We start from the raw sequence: 16,542 nt of genomic DNA on the forward strand, positions 1-16,542 counted from the left end.
AAGGCACATGACAGCCCGCTTGGAATTTGCCAAAAGGCACTTAAAGAACTCTCAGACCACGAGAAACAGGATTCTCAGGTCTGATGAAACCAAGATTGAACTCTTTGGCCTGAATGTCAAGCGTCACATCTGGAGGAAACCAGGCACCACTCATCACCTGGCCAATACTATAACCTACGGTGAAGCATGGTGGTGGCAGCATCATGCTGTGGGGATGTTTTTCACCGGCAGGAACTGGGAGACTAGTCAAGATCGAGGGAAAGATGAACGGAGCAAAGTACAGAGAGATCCTTGATGAAAACCTGCTCCAGAGCATTCTGGACCTCAGACTGGGGTAGAGGTTCACCTTCCAACAGGACAACGACCCTAAGCACACAGCCAAGGCATCGCAGGAGTGGCTTTGTGACAAGTCTGTGAATGTCCCTGAGTGGCCCAGCCAGAGCCCGGACTTGAACCCGATCGAACATCTCTGGAGGGACCTGAAAATAGTTGTGCATTCACGCTCCCCATCCAACCTGACAGAGCTTGAGAGGATCTGCAGAGAAGAATGGGAGAAATTACCCAAATACAGGTGTGCCAAGCTTGTAGCGTCATACCCAAGAAGACTTGAGGCTGTAATCGCTGCCAAAGGTGCCTCAACAAAGTACTGAGTAAAGGGTCTGAATACTTATGTAAATGTGATATTTCACTTATTTATTTTTAATTGCAAACATTTGTAAACACGTGTTTTTGAATTTTTATTATGGGGTATAGATTGATGATTAAAAAAACAAATTTAATCCATTTAAAAAAATGGCTGTAACGTAACAAAACGTGGAAAAAGTGAAGGGTGTGAATACTTTCTGAATGCATTGTATATATCCCCCCTCATAAAGTCATAGAGTCATACACTCATTCAGCCCAACCTTTCCATGCCAACCCAGATGCCCCTCACACTTAGTGCAGACACCCACCATCCTCTGTGTGAAAAGGTTGCCTCTCGCGTTCCTAATAAATCTTTCCATGCTCGCCTTAAACCTATGCTCTCTGCTTCTTCATTCCCCGACGCTAGGTAAAAGACTGCATTTGCCCCATCTATTTGCCTCGTGGTTTTATACGCATCTATAAGATCACCCCTCAGTAGGGTATTAAATTTAAGATGCGGGTGGGGGAGGGGAACTCATAGGAGATTTGCAAGGTGGGTTTTCTTTGCACGTGCTGCCAGGGATGGTACTATATGCAGATATCGTAAAATCTAAGGGGTATTTACACAGGTAGATGAACAGGTTGGGAATGGAGGGATATCATATCATATCATATATATACAGCCGGAAACAGGCCTTTTCGGCCCATCAAGTCCGTGCCGCCCAGCGATCCCCGCACATCAACACTATCCTACACCCACTAGGGACAATTTTTACATTTACCCAGCCAATTAACCTACATACCTGTACGTCTTTGGATATGTACCATGTGCAGGCAGATGGGATTAGTTGAAACTGGTGTCATGGTTGTCAGGGACATTGTGGACTGTAGGATTCCTGTGCCATATTGCTCAATGTTCCTGTGCATGAAATTTCAATGATTCTACTGTATTTGCATCACATTTGTAAAATTGAAAATAAGTTAATCTTTTAATAGCAGGATCGCATTACAAAGTCTCTTACCCACCCACAGACACACAAACCTCTACGCCTCGCCCTTCCTTGCCAAACCTGCTCACAAAATGGTTTGCCAGCAGCTGAAGCACCACGTCTCAGCTCGGGGTAAGGTGGTGTGGTAGATTTTGGCGTGGTAGAGACAAAAACATTTTGCTAGGTTATGTCGATAATTTGATTACGTTTGGAAATTTAAGGTTTACTTAGGAAGTAGATGAAAGGGTTCAAGGTTTCCCCCATTGGACTAGTTAACAAGGTGGACACAAAATGCTGGAGTAACTCAGCGGGACAGGCAGCATCTCTGGAGAGAAGGAATGGGTGACATTTTGGTTCGAGACCCTTCTTCAGATATCCCACATTGCCTTGTGGTCCATTGTGTATATTTTTAGAATATCAGGTTGCTTTGATTGTGGGAGAGATGTTGTTTCAGTGCTGGAGAGCTGGAAGATTTTGTGGATTTTTTACAAGTCTGCTGAAGGAGGAGAAATACTTTGTAGTTTCTTTATCCTAAGTTAATGCACATTCACAAATGACTTGTATCGTTTCATCCAGTGTGGTTGTCGGTAAACAAGAATTACCAGGCACTTCATGAAGTCGGCGTGCCGTTGAAGGAGTTTGGAACTGGAAGTGATTGCCTTGGGCTGCATGTCTGCCATTAATTTTCATTCTTAATGAATCCCTGATTAAGCAAATGAGTACTGAAATATCACATGTTTAACATTAAGTAAATCTGACGGCATTACCGTTTCTTTCACAGGATACATCCAAAACCCTAGAGGTACTTCTGCTGGAGAAGAACCGCTCATTACAGTCTGAAAATGCAACTCTGCGTATCACCAACAGTGACCTTAGCGGTAGGTCTTTGCGTTTGCAGCTTATGTAGCTGTGCTTGGGGAATGTGAGTACATATCCTGAGATCAAAGTCTGCATTAGTGCATGGCAGCAGGATTAATGTGTATTACACACTCCAAAACCACTAAATTATGGTTGTGTACTTGTACAGACTGGGTAATAGAAAGAACCTTTCTGAGAAACGATGATTTCAGAAAAATAACAGCTTCTTGTCTTGAATGTTATTGATGTATTTGGGTTTATAAGCCTTGTTTTTTTTTCTTATAGGTTTCTGTCAGAGTGTAAATTCAATAACTAATACAGTATTCAATCACCTGTAATTGAAGCCATTTTGTATTTGCTATAACTATCTCTCTAAGTAGAACTTTATATTTGTTAAGCTAACACATTGCCTAACTGTGCCGCTCGTATGAAGTAGATGTGTGCTAAGGGCTGCTTAAGTGGTTGTAAGAATTCTCCAGGCTGCTATTTACAAGAAAGGTACAAACAACAAATGCATGTCATCTGCCATTGGGGGCTAGTCTGGCATAGTCAAATTTGACCATCCATATCAGGAGAAAAGCCCTTTGAAAACCTGCAATTTTGGGCTAAAAGTTTGCTAATTTTCATGGTTTGACTTTTTCGCTCCCCCATAATGCATTGTGTTTGACCTTTCTTGTAGGGTCAGCTGGGAGAAATGGGAACGACCGACTTGAGAGTGTGCGTCCTTCGACCTCACCAAGCTCCCCTCCCTCTAAGTTGCTGCGCAGCGCGAGTGAGCAGGCTTCCAGTGCTAACGGTACGCACCAATTCTCACCAACGGTTTTAGGTCAAGATTTTTTCAGCTCATCATTGACAAGCTCCCCGATCCCCCTGGCCTCTGCGGGGAAATTTGCACTAAACTCGCTTCTTCAGCGGCAGCTAATGCAGTCCTTCTACTCCAAGGCAATGCAGGATGCGGGAAGCACAACCATGCTTTTTCCAACAGGTCCTTACAGCACAAACTCCATATCGTCCCCAAGCCCCATCCCAGCCAGCTCGGACGTGAACGGAATGATCCCTTCGCCCAGCCAGTCAGAGAGCGCCGGCAGCATATCTGAAGGCGAGGAGCTGGACACGGCAGAGATTGCACGGCAAGTAAAAGAGCAGTTGATCAAGCACAATATTGGCCAGCGGATATTTGGACATTATGTACTGGGCTTGTCTCAAGGCTCCGTCAGTGAGATACTGGCCAGACCGAAGCCATGGAATAAGCTGACTGTTCGAGGGAAGGAGCCTTTCCACAAGATGAAGCAGTTCTTGTCCGACGAACAGAACATCCTGGCCTTGCGAAGCATCCAGGGCAGGCAAAGAGGTGGGTGATGCATTTGATCCTCTTCATTCTCAATCCCTTAAAAATACAGTGTTCTTACAGTGGTTTTGTCTCACCTCCCACCGCAAAGGAGGGAGTCAATTATTATTTTGATTGTTCAGGTAATTTGATGTACCTGTGCAAAAAGAAAAGAAGGAACATGAATGTGTAAGAAGGAACTGCAGGTGCTGGTAGACACAAAAAGCCGAGTTACTCAGCGGGTCAGGCAGCATCTCAGGAGAAAGGGAATGGGTGACGTTTCGGGTCAAGGTCCTTCTTCAGACTAAGAGTCAGGGGAAGACGAAACGAGAGACATAGAGACATAGACGGTGAAGTAGAGAGATATAGAGCAAAATGGAAAATAATGTTCTTTGTTTAACAATCCCATTTACCACATGAGGTCCAGAGCTCTCTTAAGTAACTTCTACTAACACTTTCCCCCCCTCACCTTACCTCCTTCCTCCACCCCCCCTCCCCTTACCCCCTTCCTCCACCCCCCCGCTCCCCCCTCACCTTATCTCCTTCCTCCACCCCCCCTCCCCTTACCCCCTTCCTCCACCCCCCCGCTCCCCCCTCACCTTATCTCCTTCCTCCACCCCCCCTCCCCTTACCCCCTTCCTCCACCCCCTGCTCCCCCCTCACCTTATCTCCTTCCTCCACCCCCCCTCCCCTTACCCCCTTCCTCCACCCTCGTTGTTTAACTAGTTTCACAGTTGACAATGTATCCCTCTTGAGATCATACCTTCCCTCGCCAACAATTGGCCTACCAGGGCACCACCCTCCCTGAGGCTATCTGTTGCCGACCCTAATTTGTCCTGGTCTTTTCGCGTCTCCAGTTCTTACCCCCCCAGCCCCACCCCACCCTCTACTTTCATTCTGATGAAGGGTCCCGATCCGAAACGTCACCTATCCTTCTTCTCCAGAGATGCTGCCTGGCCCGCGGAGTTACTCCAGCATTTTGTGTCTATCTTTGGTATAAACCAGCACCTGCAGTTCTTTGTTCTGTCCTCTGTGCCTTAGTTATTCATGCAGTTGTCTCGATGCTACTTGAATGTTCTGAGAATCTCTGCATACAAAACAATCTCGCTTCAGATCCTCTTTAAATCTCCCAGTGTTCACCTTAAACCTATGCCCGCCAGTCAAAGACAACCCACCATGAGAAAAAGATTTTTATTATCTACCCGATCTGTCCTGGTCATATTAATTTTGTATATCTATCAGATCTGCCCTCAGATTCGTCCACTCGAGGGATAACAAATCCAGCCTCTTCTCAAATCTGAAAAGATCTAAGCTGGGCAACTTTCTGGTGAATCTCTTCTGCACCATTTGCAGTGCAATCACATCCTTCCCATAGGGTGGTGCCCAGAACCGCAGACAGCAAAGCAGCTGTGACTAAACCAATGTGTTATAAAGTTGCAACATGGTGTCCCAGCTCTTATACTCTACCTTCATCAACACTATACTTCTGCTCACACTGTCAGGAAACGAGGTCCCTGTTTTCACCAATACTACCTCGGGCCCTACCATTTATTGCATACATCATATCCTTGTAGGCTGTCCTGGCAGTACGGTGGCACACCGGTAGTATTGCAGCGCCGGAGACTCGGGTTCGATCCTGACTACGGGCGCCGTCTGTACGGAGTTTGTACGTTCTCCCCGTTACCTGCGTGGGTTTTCTCCGAGATCTTCGGTTTCCTCCCACCCTCCAAAGACGTACAGGTATGTAGGTTAATTGACTGGGTAAATGTAAAAATTGTCCCTAGTGTGTGTAGGATGTTGTTAATGTGTGGGGATCGCTGGGCGGCACGTACTCGGTGGGCCGAAGGGCCTGTTTCCGCGCTGTATCTCTAAATCTAAAATCTAAATCTAAATCTAAAATGCATTATCTCACATTTGTGGGAATTGAATTCTATTTGCCATTGCTCTGCCCAACTTCCCAGCAAATCTATATCCTCCCTCGCTGTGTTGTTTATGGGTCCATTGCTAAGAGAGATTCAAAAAAAAACTCACGTTATAACTATACCTCTTGAAAGGTTTGTGAATAACCTGGGTTGCTCTGGTGAGCCATATGTGAAGGAATGGCTTCTGACCTTTTTTGGGTTACCTCACCAACATCTTGTACAACTGTAACATAACATCTCATCCTCTATGCTCAGAACCGTCACTTATGAAAGGTCGTCTTCACCACCCTATCTACCTTCGACACTGCTGTCAGGGATCAATGTCACACCGCAGGTGACCCTGCCTCAAGCCTTGCGTCACACCATTCATCACGAGCCTCCAATCTGTGACTCCACCCACCACTCACTCCCACTCCTTCCACTAGGTATGTTCTGTCTACAATTGTCTAGCTCATGCTGGATCCCAGATGATCTCATTCTCTGGACCAGCCTCCCATGTGGGACCTTGCTAGAGGCACTGGTCTCATCAATCCTCTTGGTCACTGCTTCAGAAAACTCAGTTAGATTTGTGGGATATGGTTTCCCATGCACAAAGTTGCTGCCACACTTGATTCCCATGTTGTCCAAACGTCTGTCTGGATCTGCCCTTTTACATTAGTTTAGAGATACAGTGTGTAAATATCCTCTTTGGCCCATGGAGTCCAACCAATGCTGACCGACGATCACCTTATACACTACACTATCCTACACATTAGGGACAATTTACAGTTTTACCTAAGCCAATTAACCTATAAACCTGTACGTCTTTGGAGTGCGGGAAGAAACTGGAGCACCCGGAGAAAACTTAGTCAGGAACTAACCCGGGTCTGTGGCTCTGTAATGCAACCACTCTACCGCTGGCTCTGTAATGCAACCACTCTACCGCTGGCTCTGTAATGCAACCACTCTACCGCTGGCTCTGTAATCCAACCACTCTACCGCTGGGGCACTGTGCCGCCCCCATTCATTTTTATGACTCAGAAATTCACAGCCCTTGAAACTAGACATTTCTCCTCAATTTAAGTAGCTGTTTCCTTATCCTGAATGAGTGCTCACAAGCACTAGAATCCTCCGCTAGTGTAAGCATCCTCTCAGCATCTAAGATCCCAATGGCTTCAATGGCCTCTCATTCAGTTGAACACCAGAGATGATAGTCTGAAGAAGGGTCTCGACCCGAAACGTCACCCATTCCCTCTCTCCTGACCTCCTCGCCTGACCTGCTGAGTTACACCAGCATTTTATGATAACTTAGAGATGATAGGCCCATTCTGCTTGCTCATTCCTTGGAGGACATTGAGGATGTCACCATCAGGGCAATTATTTCCCTTCATAAAACTAAATTGGCACTGCCTCATTCAATTCATGGTTTTACCTGTCCAGTTTTCATTTCATTTGTAATGATTTGCAGCATTTTCCTGATATCATACCCAAATTGATAGTATTTAAAAGTCACTTTGACAGGTACATGGATAGGAGAGGTTTAGGGGGATATGGGCCACGCGAACAAATGGGGCTCGCTTATGTGGGACATCTTAGTTTGCATGGACAAGTTAGTCCAAAGGGCCTGTTTCCATGCTGTGTGACCCAATGACTCTTGTCATAAGGTCATAAGTGGTAGGATTAGGCCATTTGGCCCATCAAGCCATTCAATTATGGTCGATCCATCTCTCCCTCCTAACCCCATTCGCCTGCCTTCTCCCCAAAACCTCTGACACCCGTCGTCATAGTGACGATTTAGACGAGGGAATTAAATGTAACATCTCCAAGTTTGCGGATGACACAAAGCTGGGTGGCAGTGTGAGCTGCGATGAGGATGCTGGGCGGCTGCAGGGTGACTTGGATAGGTTGGGTGAGTGGGCAGATGCATGGCAGATGCAGTATAATATGGATAAATGTGAGGTTATCCACTTTGGTGGCAAGAACAAGAAGGCAGATTATTATCTGAATGGTGTCAGATTAGGAAAAGAGGAGGTGCAACAATACTTGGGTGTCCTTGTACATCAGTCACTGAAAGTAAGCATGCAATTACAGCAGGCAGTGAAGAAAGCTAATGGCATGTTAGCCTTCATTGCAAGAGGATTTGAGTTTAGGAGCAAGGAGGTCCTACTGCAGTTATACAGGGCCCTGGTGAGACCACACCTGGAATATTGTGTCCAATTTAGGTCTCCTAATTTGATGAAAGGACATTCTTGCTATTGAGGGAGTGCAGCGTAGGTTCACCAGGTTAATTCCCGGGATGGCAAGACTGACATATGCTGAAAAAATTGATCAACTTGGCTTGTATTCACTGGAATTTAGAAGGATGAGAGGGGATCTTATAGAAACATATAAAATTCCTAAGGGATTGAACAGGCTGGATGCAGGAAAAATGTTCCCGATGTTGTGGAAGTCCAGAACCAATGGTCACAGTGTAAGAATAAGGGGTAGGCCATTTAAGACTGAGATGAGGGAAAAACTTTTTCACCCAGAGAGTTGTAAATCTGTGGAATTCTCTGCCACAGAAGGCAGTGGAGGCCAATTCATTGGACGTTTTCAAGAAAGAGTTAGATAGACCTCTTAGGGCCAACGGAATCAAGGGATATGGGGAGAAAGCAGGAAAGGGGTACTGATTTTGGATGATCAGCCATGATCATATTAGGAATACCTTATTGTCACATGTGACTAGGCACAGTGAGATTCTTTGCTTGCATACACAATGTATACAAATAGCAGCCACCAACGGCACTGACAAAGTTACAAAGCACGCCGGCTCCCCCTTTAGTCTCCCCCCAAAACAGTTCCCCCCACGCCGGTTCCCCATTGTCCTTTGTGTCCCTCCCCCCCCCCCGCCCGTCCATTGTTCTCCCCCTACCTCCCCGCTCACGGCGGTCCCCCCACACCAGGTCCCCATTGTTCTTCCCCCACACCAGGTCCCCATTGTTCTTCCACCACGCCAGGTTCCCATTGTTCTCTGTGGCGGTGCTGGCTCGAAGGGCCGAATGGTGTACTCCTGCACCTATTGTCTATGTTTCTATGAGGTCTAGTTAAGGAGAAAATGATCCTCGCTGCAGGTCGGAGTAATTTACTATCGATGGGAAGAGTTCACTTATTTCAAAATACAATAAAATTGGCAAATGCTTCCTTTTTATTCCCATTAAGAGCTTCCTTGAGATTTTGAATTGGATCTTTTCAAGAAGATTGATTAGGTGTAGAAGTGGCAGAAGTAAACTTGACTTTAAATTCTGAAAATAAAAGTTTAATTCCTGTATCAAAAAGAATACTGTGTCTTTAAGGAGCCATTGTGTTATTGTCATGCGATAGTTTGAAAGTATTGGAAGCTAAAACCCACCCATTAGTATCATCATTTAAATATGCTCGCAGAGTTCATGTTTTTAGTGGTGGTGAGAGAGATTTAGTGGGGGGGGGGGGGGGGGAGATTTTGGTAACCTGCTCATTTATAATTATCCATCAATTTCTGGTGCCATTGATGCTTGCTGCATTCACCTTACAAAAATAAAGTGCTCCTCGAAATGTGAAGTCATAATGATAAATGCTGGGCAAATGAAGTGAGACAGAATCTGTAAAAGAGAGAAACGGAGTTAATGTTTCAGATCTTTGCATCAAGAATGAAACTGTTTCTCTCTCTCTCTCTCTGGATACGTTTAGATGTTATGAGTACGTCCAGCATTTTTCATCTCTATAAATCCTTTGCAAATGCTCTGGAACGGTTTATTGGTGCTGCACAATCACCTTATTATGGATTTATAAAGTGAACTGTGACATTCTTACATTAGTGAAAGAAGAATGAAGAATGTTTGAAGTTTCAGGGTGTGGTTTACTTCAGGGACAGTTAATTAAGAATGCACTGGAAATGGAGTATGAAAGTATGTTTTAAAGTAGTTTGAAGTTGTGGTATGGTATGGTACATTATTTGTCACATGAGGTACAGTGAAATTCATTTTTGTACACAGTTCACTCACTACAAGTATCACTATCTATAAGCACTTAGATACATCTTAGATAAGCATCACAAACACAGTGTAAGTGGATAGCCGTCGTACACTGAGTATACAGAGTCACCAGTTTGGTGCCATTTTCAAGTCTCAGTTGTTGTAAGTGCAGGGTTTGGAACTGAAATACTAACATGGTAGCAGTAATTAAAAGCTCCAGCACGATTGAATGAACTTTTATTTGCAAACAGTAGCACTTAACAAGGGAGGTATGTGTTCCATAGCTTAGCTGCTTCATCTCGTAAGCCCCAGGTTCAGCACTTGATGGATGAGTGAACTAATTCTGAGCAGAGCAGTGATGGTGACCACAGTTTGTGTTGATGCTCAGCTCAGTAACGGCAACACGTCAGGATTCCTGCTTCTGACAGTATTCTGTACCACCCTGCTGGAACTGTGCACGTTTAGGCCCAGCCACCATTTTGCTCCTCGCATCCTCTGTCACGTGCTTATTGGCACCTTCTGTCACAAGGCTGTATTGGTCAGCTGCAGAAGTCCTCAGGCTGATAGCTGCCAGGCAGCACAATGCCCTGACTCTGAGTGTGAAGGCATGAGTAAAAGAACACAATTAGTGATGGTGATTGCAGCAACCCTGAATGCAGACACATTCCAGAGGGCTGGCTGCTCGTGCACTGTGGGAATCACCTCCACGCTTCGACACACCCAGAGAAAAATATGAACGCAGTTTGATGTAAACTTCAAGTAAGTAGTTAGTTAGTTTTGTTTATTGTCACGGGGAGGTACAGTGAAAAGATTTTGTTCATAAGTTCATAAGTGATAGCAGCAGAATCAGGCCATCCAGCTCATCAAGTCTACTCTGCCATTCAATCATGGCTGATCTATCTTTTCCTCTCAACCCCATTCTCCTGCCTTCTCCCCATAACTTCTGACACCCATACTAAGCAAAAATCTATCTATCTCTGCCGTAAAAATATCAATTGACGCCTCCACAACTATCTGTGGCAAAGAATTCCACAGATTCACCACCCTCTGACTAAAGAGAGTTGCTGATGTAGAAGCTGACAATTTTATGGCAGTTGTTTCTGAGGAATATTTATCCGATGTTAAATTTTCATGTTGCATGAATTAAAATGGGATTGTCAGTAGGTAGAACACCTCGGGTTTATTCCCGCTCATTAGCACTCTTCATACAATATCGCGTCACACTTCAATGGGGAGAAAGTGTGAAAGTAGATCGCAACATGTCATCACTGCTGTCTATTGTATTTAATGTTATTAACCACGGCTAAAATTTGAGTTAAGATCTATTCAAAGCATTCTCTTGAACTTGGCCTCAGTACAGTAACAACTTAGCTCTGAGTAGTTGATCCTGTACAAAGTTAAGGCCCAGTGCTGCTGCTCCAGTTTTGGATGCAGTTCACAGTGATATCAAGAGAAAGACTCATCTTTCTCTTGGTATCACTGACTCCAAAATAGCCCTCCACACTCCAATAAGGTTATTACCTCCCTTTCTCCAATTTTCAAGCAGATGCTCCAATGGGGCAAACACTGATGAGATGAGAAAGTAAAGGCTCTCTAGATAAAAAAGAAAGATGCTGCTAATTTTGAAAATGTGGATGAAAACAGCATGATTCACATGTGGACAGAGGTGACAAAAGTTCGCGTAATGTTAAGGAAGAAAATAGTGTAACATTTTCGTGAAAGGAGTAAACTTTCCAAAAATAACACAAGAAAGATAATAGTGAAAAACTTGAATTATGAACAAGTAGTCAAAAGGAAGCACAAGGTGTATAGTTTAATGCAAAAACAAAGATGATGGAAGCAATTCATATCCAAACACCACACCAGAGTGAATATGGCTGTGCTTGGGCTTTTTCCTCCTTACAGAAACAAAGATGAGAGAATTGTTTAGGATTTGGGCGCATAGAGGTGCAGCGGTAGAGTTGCTGCCGTACAGCGAAAGAAACGGAGATTTGATCCTGACTACAGGTGCTGCTGTGCAGAGTTTGTACGTTCTTCCCATTCTTGCGTGGGTTTTCTCCGGGTGCTCCGAGTTTTCCCCCACATTCCAAAGACGCACAGGTTTGTAGGTTAATTGGTTTCTGTAAAAAATGTTAAATTGTCCCTAGTATGTAGGATAGTGCTAGTGTACATGGCGATCGCTAGTCGATGCTGACTCAGTGGGCCGAAGGGCCTGTTTCCAAGCTGTATCTCGAAAGTCTATAATGTTTATAAATTTGTGATCGCAGTACAGTAATTGCTCATCAAGCACGTTGATGCAGATATGATGATACATGATTTCTGCTGAACTTTCCCCTTTTAGAATTCTTATTGGAAGTCATTGCATATACTTATATTGATTATAATCAAAAGAATACATTGCAATGTGTTGAATGATCGAAGAGAAATTGAATGTTGAGTCAGAAACACCAGAGAAATTCGATCCATCCATTTTATTGATGGAAATGTGTTTGCTTTACCAGCTATTTGCTACGTCATTGTTGTTGGCACTTTGCCTGTGACACAGAAGATTGTAGTTTAATGCTCAGTTCCATAGGCTTGAAATCTGCACTGATGTGGCAGCAGCTGACTGAGAACGCTGCAGTCTTGGTTGTACATGTAGTTCACCTGTAACGCAAGCATTCAGAACACAAATTGGTTGAAACGAGATTTTAATTGGGAAATTGAGAACCACTTAAAAGTTTCTTTGGGAATTGGCAAGCAGGAAAAAAGCTGCCTTGGAAAAGAAACAGTCTTAGGGACAAAAAAAAAGCTGTGTCCATGGAACCTCCCACAGTAATCCGTCACCGTTGCCTCTTTCCAAAGGGCGCAGTCTGTCAGTTTCACTGCAGGTTAGCATTGAAATTGGCAAGCAGTCGTTTGTGCAATGATATTTAAGTCTTTATTTTTGAAAATTCTGTGGAGGAAAAACGTTGTTATTGCGAGTCTGGAATTCTCTAGCTGCCAACCCCTTTTCCCTATTGACACGAGTGTTTTTATAATGTGATTTACTAAACTGTAAGGTCTCTCAGCAAAGCAGCTAACACATTATAGCAAGACTATCAGTATCCTTTTTATAAAATGAGTTAACTGAGCTGATCACTCACGTTCCACACCACTATGAAAAATACTGGGATTAAGGTGGGGTTGGGGTGGGGGTTCATGGAAGGGTTCTGGACCTCATTGATCCCTTTGTGACTTTAATGAAGAAGCTGATTATTTCATCAAGATGGTATCTTTGGGAGCATGCTTTGCACAAATTGGCTGCTTCATTCCCTGCATTATAACAGTCACTAGAACCAATTATTAATTATTTGACATGTCATGCTCTACAATATCCTGAAAGGGATGATATTAGATTCACCATTGTCTGAAGCATTGCATGCTCATCCAACACTTATTTCCCACTCAGAAAAAAATCTTTTCTCTTCCTCCTTTCAGAGATACAATTTCCTCTTTGATGTGTTTATTCAGTGCCCTGTATAATGTTTGGGACAAAGACCCATCATTTATTTATTTGCCTCCGTACTCCACAGTTTGACATTTGTAATAGAAAAAAATCACACATGGTTAAAGTGCACATTGTCAGATTTTATTAAAGGGTATTTTTATACATTTTGGTTCATTTGCACTAGTGTTGCATGCAAACATAAGGAGAAGGGGCCTGGAGAAGGTGATAGGTGTACAAGCCTTCCATGCCTTCCATGCCAATGGTATTTGTGCCTTACATTGATTCCTCTTGATTTCTTCATGTTCACTAATTCTCTCATGTCCACAACTAATAATGAATGACTAAGTTTATTGGCCAAGTATGTGCACATACAAGGAATGTGCCTTGGTGCTCCACTCACAAATAACAACACGAACATACACTTAACAATTAAACTTACCTCAGAATAAGGGGTAGGCCATTTAGAACGGAGATGAGGAAGAACTTTTTCAGTCAGAGAGTGGTGAAGGTGTGGAATTCTCAGAAGGCAGTGGAGGCCAGTTCGTTGGATGCTTTCAAGAGAGAGCTGGATAGAGCTCTTAAGGATAGCGGAGTGAGGGGGTATGGGGAGAAGGCAGGAACGGGGTACTGATTGAGAGTGATCAGCCATGATCGCATTGAATGGCGGTGCTGGCTCGAAGGGCTGAATGGCCTACTCCTGCACCTATTGTCTATTGTCTATTGTCAGTCTTGAATTTTATCAATATGGAAACATCTTCACCCCTCTAGGATATAGAACCATGTATTTTTGCAACCCTTCTAAAGGTGCTTTAGTCTGATGTACGTCCTGTCTTAAAGGGGGATAAGTGATTAAAAAAAGTTGTTTAAGATCAAGAAGTCTATAGGCCAGAGTAGCTGAAGGAACACTTCTGTCCGGTGCTTTGGAGACGTGGAATGGAAGATTGCAGAGATAAGGCAAGTTGAAGCCATGAGGTCTCTCTCTCTCCCCATCTCTCTCTCTCTCTCTCCTGCCTCTCTCCCCCACCTCTCTCCCCATGCCTCAGTCCCCACCCCTCTCTTCCCATGTCTCCCTCTCCCAATGTGTCTCTCTCTCTCCCTATGTCTCTCTCTCCCATCTCTCTCTCCCTCTCCCCGTCTCTCCATCTACCCGTATCTCTCTCTCTCCCTGTATCTCTCTCTCCCTGTATCTCTCTCCCCCGTACCTCTCTCTCCCCTTATCTCTCTCCCCGTATCTCTCTCCCCCGTATCTCTCCCCTATCTCTCGGGGGGGGGAGTGACTTTATTGAGGTGCACAAGATCATGAGGGCCATGTATAAAGGGAATACTCACAGCCCTACGATCGCTGTAGGGGATTCTAAAACCCAGGACCTACCGAGTCCAAGTAGATTGACCAAGCAGATAAAATTACGACTTTCAAAAGATATTTGGACAGGTTAAGGAATATTGGAAGTCTTTGGGAGAGATATAGGCCAAATGCTGGCAAATGCAATTAGCCTAAAATGCCAACTTGTTGGGCATGGACTAGTTGGACTTGTATGTCTGTGTGGACTGTATCGCTCTATGACACGATGACTCAAAGGCATTTTGTACACTTCTCTTCTTCGGTCAGGGTATTGTATCCAGGAATTTTGATAAACATGTTATAGCTGTACAAGCTGTTGGTAAAAAGTCCTTTAGTATTTTGTGGACAGTTCTCGTCACCCAGTAGGATGTCATTAAATTGGAAAGGGTGAAAAAACGATTTACAAGTATATTAACAGGTCTTTCTGTTGGTCAGCTGGTACCTGTTTCTCCTAAAGTTTAAGAGCCTGAGGGGTGACCTTATAAAGATTTATAAAATCATGAGGGGCATGGATAAGGTAAATAGTTCTCAGTATTTTCCCTAGGTAGGGGAGTCTAATACTAAAGGGCATAGATTTAAGGTGAGAGGGAAAAGGGGAAACGTTTTCACACAGAAGGTGGTGTGTATATGGAACATGTTGCCAGAGGAAGTGGGAGAGGCTGGTACAATTACGGTATTTAAAAGACGGATACTTGCATAGGGAATACGTGGAGTGAGATGCAAGCAAGTGGGACTAGCTGGGTTCGGCAGCTGGGTCAGCATGAACGAGTTGGACCAAAGGGTCTGATTCCGTGCTGCATGACTTCGAGTCGTACAAGAACACCTACCTGTCTTTCCATTCTTCCTTTAAAGTGGGTAACCACATCTCCCCTCATTATACTCTCTCAGTCAGATTCCTCTCCGCTTACTTACGTTTTTATAAAGTGAATAAATAGTGTACAGATCTGAGCAAGAATATTGAAGTAATTGGAGAATAAGGAGGGTCCTGGCATCCTACTTACTGAAGCTTACACAATGTAGCAGTGATTTTTGTCCAGTGTGTTGAAGTGTATAACAAGATTTGCATTGTTAGCGAAGCTGTTGGCATCTCAAGTGTGACGAGCCACCTTCACCCTCACGATTCCCACTGCCAGACTACATTCATTCAAATAATCAGTGACAGGATTTAACGTATGAGCTCCAGTTTATGAAATGCTAGGTCAATATCAAGAGACTAGAATCAAACGCTCCGCCTTGTTTTATATTCTTATCAAAACTTATTTTTTAACAGAGGTTCCAGGCCAGAACATACAAAGAATGTTGCAGGAAGTAAAGAAACGAAGATATGGTTCAGAAGGTAGGTCCTGGGATGTTCTCTCGATTACAGCCAGTGGGATTCATTGAGCAGTAACTATTAGCAAACACTTGTTATGTAGCTACACTGGCCTGGAATCTGCTGGAAAACACATAATGTGAGTATAAAAGTAAGGCATTTATACCTCAAAGCTGCAATGGGTAACAATTTGATTGGATTCATGGAGACATGCAGCAGGGAAACAGGCCCTTTGGCCCAACTCTTCCATGCTGACCCAGTGGCTTACCCGAGCCAGACCCATCTGCCTGGGCCTGGGCCTGGCCCATATTGCTCTGAAGCATTTCTGTCGATGTGCCTGTCCAACTGTCTTGTAAAATTGTAACAGTATTTATGACTATCACATCCTCTGTCAGCTTGCCAACCATCCTCTGTGAGAAATTTGCCTGTGAGATCCCCCCCTAACTGTTTCCCCTCTCACCTTAAATCTATGCCTTCGAGTTTATACTCTCTTAAGTGGAGGGAAAGTAATAGAGTCAAAATGTTCTACAACACGGAAACAGGTATAATCGTCCGTGCCGGCCAAGATACCGATCTACGTTAGTCTTATCTTCTTGTTTTGACCCACATGGTCGTAAACCTTTTCCATCAATGTACACCCAATTGTCTTTTAAACATTTGTATTTGTATATCTACAGCTTTCAATGGCAACTTTTCCCATATATCCAGCACCCTCTTTGTGAGGGAAAAGT

The 16,542-nt window shown here is 44.1% G+C and overlaps 1 protein-coding gene across 4 annotated transcripts in view; it reads left to right on the plus strand.

The window, feature by feature from the left end:
• cux1b (cut-like homeobox 1b) overlaps nt 1-16,542 on the plus strand; it is a 477,189-nt gene that overhangs the window by 256,361 nt on the left and 204,286 nt on the right. For 3 of the 4 annotated variants that reach the window (XM_078422717.1, XM_078422719.1, XM_078422718.1), the window contains exons 14-15: nt 2,395-2,491; nt 3,151-3,822. In XM_078422717.1, coding sequence (XP_078278843.1) covers nt 2,395-2,491; nt 3,151-3,822 — 769 coding nt within the window. The remainder of the gene's footprint in view (nt 1-2,394; nt 2,492-3,150; nt 3,823-16,542) is intronic. The other variant, XM_078422720.1, reaches the window with a different exon arrangement.

The sequence above is a fragment of the Rhinoraja longicauda genome, chromosome 26 (assembly GCF_053455715.1).
Source record: "Rhinoraja longicauda isolate Sanriku21f chromosome 26, sRhiLon1.1, whole genome shotgun sequence".
In the NCBI taxonomy this organism is placed as follows: Eukaryota; Metazoa; Chordata; class Chondrichthyes; order Rajiformes; family Arhynchobatidae; genus Rhinoraja; species Rhinoraja longicauda.